At 56.0% G+C, this 964-nt stretch overlaps 1 protein-coding gene across 1 annotated transcript in view; it reads right to left on the minus strand.

Moving 5' to 3' along the window:
- Positions 1-78: 78 nt before the first annotated feature.
- The window catches only part of LOC138998999 (F-box only protein 31-like), a 1,609-nt gene continuing 723 nt past the window's right edge, over positions 79-964 (minus strand). The window contains exons 1-3 of the mRNA XM_070401005.1: positions 903-964; positions 436-756; positions 79-331 (exon numbers count right to left, since the gene is read on the minus strand). The exon at positions 903-964 is cut by the window's right edge and continues 723 nt beyond it. Of these exons, the coding sequence (XP_070257106.1) occupies positions 79-331; positions 436-756; positions 903-964 (636 nt within the window). The remainder of the gene's footprint in view (positions 332-435; positions 757-902) is intronic.

Raw genomic sequence — 964 nt, forward strand, 5'->3', positions numbered from 1 at the left:
AAAATATCCTCGTTTGAGGATTAAAAAAAACACACAAAAACGAACAAAGGTGGGTCACCAGGTCAGAAGGTCCAATCTTCAAAGAGCATGCAAGCTGCTCCTCTCAGGGGGTCCGGGCTGAATGTTTGAGAGCATCTCCAGGAAGGCCTGAGGGAACGGTGCTTCCACATTCTGGAAGGTGTTCTGGACTCTGCCTAACAGGATGAAGTATTTCATCTCCAGCCAGATGAACCCGAAGTGGTTCTCATCGAACAGGATGAAGACTCCAGGGCAGCGCCTGGGGTAGGCAGAGCCATGTAAGGTAACAATGTGCACGCCATAGTAACACATCCTGCAGGTTGTGGGGGGGGGGGGGGATAGTTCTGGTCTCTTGAGCGCAAGCCCACAGGCAGAACAAAAGGAACAGGCTGCTCCTCCGAAGGTGCAGCCCAGCACTCCCCGATGCTGGGCTGCGCAGGGCTCTGCCAGCCATGGCCTTCGCTTTCCTCAGTTCTGTTTTCTTGCTGCTGCTGCTCGCGGATCACCTGCTCCTCAATCTCCTGGACCACGCGGGAGAGCTCCTTGAAGTTGCGGAAGGTCTCGCCATCTGGCAGATGGGTGCGGCACATGAGGTGGATCTCTAACGTCCAGATTAAGTCTCCCGTGATCTTTGTGACCCAGGCATACTTCCCATGGAACCTGAGCATGGCAATCTTTAGGCCGAAGCCATCGGATTTGCCTAGGAAGAGGCCTGGCCTGAGGAGGTCGTCCGGGTGGCTGGGGGCGGGGGGAGGGAGAGATGGCGGTAGGTCAGGCCATCATACAGCCGTCTGTCTTCCTGGGACATCTCCAGCCCCTGTCCTCCCCTAAGCCGCGTTGGTGAATCCTGTCGGGGGTCTCTCTGGATCCACCGGTTGCTGAACCTGTCCTTCTGAATCTGCATGTGTCGGCTATGGGAAAAGCTGTAGAAGTCGTCCATGTACTC

The sequence above is a fragment of the Myotis yumanensis genome, unplaced genomic scaffold, assembly GCF_028538775.1.
Source record: "Myotis yumanensis isolate MYYU_CA2020_CCGP unplaced genomic scaffold, mMyoYum1.0.hap1 SCAF_21, whole genome shotgun sequence".
Lineage (NCBI taxonomy): Eukaryota > Metazoa > Chordata > Mammalia > Chiroptera > Vespertilionidae > Myotis > Myotis yumanensis.